This window comes from Ceratosolen solmsi, unplaced genomic scaffold (assembly GCF_000503995.2).
Source record: "Ceratosolen solmsi marchali unplaced genomic scaffold, CerSol_1.0 scaffold10, whole genome shotgun sequence".
NCBI classification, from domain to species: domain Eukaryota; kingdom Metazoa; phylum Arthropoda; class Insecta; order Hymenoptera; family Agaonidae; genus Ceratosolen; species Ceratosolen solmsi.
The window spans coordinates 7233052-7235802 of NW_011948412.1; the positions used below are offsets into that span (position 1 = coordinate 7233052).

Below are 2751 nucleotides of genomic sequence, written 5' to 3' on the forward strand. Positions count from 1 at the left end.
CCCCCCCCCCCGGCCCCACCCATCCGCCCACCACAACTCACCTTTTTTAACGCAATTAATTAACGCCTTCCTAAAACCTCATGTCATTTGATTAAAATAAGACTCCATTTCCAATGGCAACAATTAATTATACAATACAGTCTATTTAATTCATTTTTTTTTTTTTTTTTTTTTTTTTTTTTTTTTTTTAAATAAACATTCTATTAAAAGATAATACTTATCTTATTATTGCTATCGCAACTTGTTTATGAATTATATCGCACAAGAAATTTGCATCTTTTTGCTTTTTATTTAAAGCTACTTAAGGATTAAATTGAAAACTTCCCAGCAAAATTGTTATGAATCATTGTGTGAAATGCGAAAGCTTAAAAGTTGTGAATATGTCACGCATTTTGTCTAATAATTTATATTGCCTTTAGACGTAATTGTCATGAGACGCGTTTGCGCAGGCCAGTCGTTAGAAAGTCGCGAGTCTTATTTTAATTAATTAATTCCACAATTGCGAGTAGGGTGTTGGCATTGTTTTTTGTTCTCTTAATTGCAGAAGCGACTGAGGAACGTGGATGGTGATCAGCAATTGCCGATTGACAACGAATACACAGACAAATAGGCCATACGACGCAGCTACCAGGCATCCCCCCATCCCCACCCCCACCCCACCCCCATTATCGATATTTAAATTAAGAGCTGAAGCAACTAAAAGCACGGGCGCGCAATTTTGTATATTATTTCATAACCACCTATGCTAATATTCAAATGTACCGCATAAAATGTATGCGTGGATAAATGTTGGTGTAAAGTTCGCGTAGATTCTTGAATTTTTAATTGAAATTCTGTTAAAAATTATACTTAAACGTGCGAGGCTGAGGGAATATAATTTAACGATGAGAATATACGAGGCTGACGAGAATTATGCTCGATTCAACTTTCAAAGTAATCGTTTAATCTCCGACGCTTATAAGATATATTGGTTTATTCAATTTCTTGTTAAACAATCTATGAATAATGAATAATTGATGTATTTCGTATAGAACTTGAAGCACCAACCGTTTTCTCGCATTGAAAAAAAAAAATAAATTGAGGACATTTTTCAAACTAAAATGTATTTCATTATGTATTCTAACTGTATTTTGACGAGAATCTAATTTCATATATTCAATTTAGTCTCTGTAATATATGAATACATTGCCATTTCAATAATAATTTATGTGAACCGCTGTCTTTATAAAACATATATTCACTCATTCGATAAGAATATTGTATTAACATATATTTAATATATTGGATGTATGATGCGTGAGTCGATTATTATTATTATTATTATTATTAAGTTTGTCAATGCAGTTCGTTTTATACTCTTCATTAATTTCAGAATTAAAACATTTTAATCAAGCACTATTCATATTTCAAAGCATATATTGATTTGAAATTTAGATGTATTTATGATTTTTAGTGTACGACGGAGAAAAGTGAAATTCAGCCGATATATGTATAATTTTATAATTAGAAATACGCTAAAAGAAATAAAGAAGAAAAAAAAAAAAAAAAGGACCATTCTATTATTTGTTTATTGTGATTGTGTATTAGTATTGTTCAGCAGCCGAGGCTGAAAATTGCTCATTTAGATTCTCGTCATCGCAAAATTACATCTACTACTTTTATTTACAATTAATAATAATACGTCAATTGTAAAAGTGTTGCGATCGAAGTAATAAAATTCAAGTCTTTTCCACGATATCGTATCCATGCTTTATTTCACTACATTTCATTTATTATAACATTTATAATTTGGTTACGGTTACGTTTACACAACTAACATCTATGCTTTCTCATCACGCACGATGAATTATTTAACAATAATTTAATAAAGGTAAATAATACACTAATGTCTAATCACACACGCACACCCGCGCACAGAGATTATAATCTCAAACATACATACATCATACCACAAACTTTGTAACGATACTATTGTACTTTACTTTAACTGACAGTATAGTGATCGATTTCAGTAGATTTGTTTTTAAAAAAAATATGGAAAATTTTTTTATTTTTCATTCTTCGTATCGACTAACTTTTCCCTCAAAAACTTATACACATTCTTCAAAAACAGATACACTATTTTTATAAATAATTATTTTTATGTATATACTATGTTTATATCAACGAGTAGATTTTCTTTTAATGCTATTCAATAATAAATTTGCCTAATCTTACAACGGAATATCAACGAAAAATGGGTACGTAATTCCAACATTTATTGCATTTTATCAACCAACCAGCATTGGAAAATACTACGTCACCGATGTTCTAAATTAATAAAATAATCTCCAATACTTAATTACAAGTTTATAATCGGTCGATTATTATTTAATTATTGAGTGTGACATTAGTTCAATAAATTTCTCGATTAAACTTATTTCATTCAATCGCTGAAAAGTGAGCGTTGGTTAAAGAATTTTTTTTTTCTTCCATTTTTACTTCCTAATCCTAACGAATGCTCTTCAAAATTCCAAATAATACGAACGATTGGATTTTGTAAAGATTAAGTGAAATTAATCTATAAAAATTATCAAGGTACCACGTTGTTTCAGATGAGACTCCATCCACCGGGTAGTAATACCCCATACAATGGCACTCGCTTGAAGAAGTTCATGGCAACCGACAATGACATTTTCATTAAGAAAGTAAAGAAGACTTAATTTCTCATTGTTCTAAATGAAAAAGAGTACATCATCACTTACTACCTCC

At 30.1% G+C, this 2751-nt stretch overlaps 1 protein-coding gene across 2 annotated transcripts in view; it reads left to right on the forward strand.

Annotated features, from left to right (window-relative positions):
* LOC105368721 (uncharacterized) overlaps positions 1 to 2751 on the forward strand; it is a 16035-nt gene extending 13284 nt beyond the window's left edge. Inside the window, exon 4 of one of the 2 annotated variants that reach the window (XM_011507804.1) lies at positions 2595 to 2751. In XM_011507804.1, the coding sequence (XP_011506106.1) occupies positions 2595 to 2702 (108 nt within the window). In that variant the 3' untranslated portion in view covers positions 2703 to 2751. Of the gene's footprint in view, positions 1 to 544; positions 636 to 2594 lie in introns of those variants that run through there. The other variant, XM_011507813.1, reaches the window with a different exon arrangement.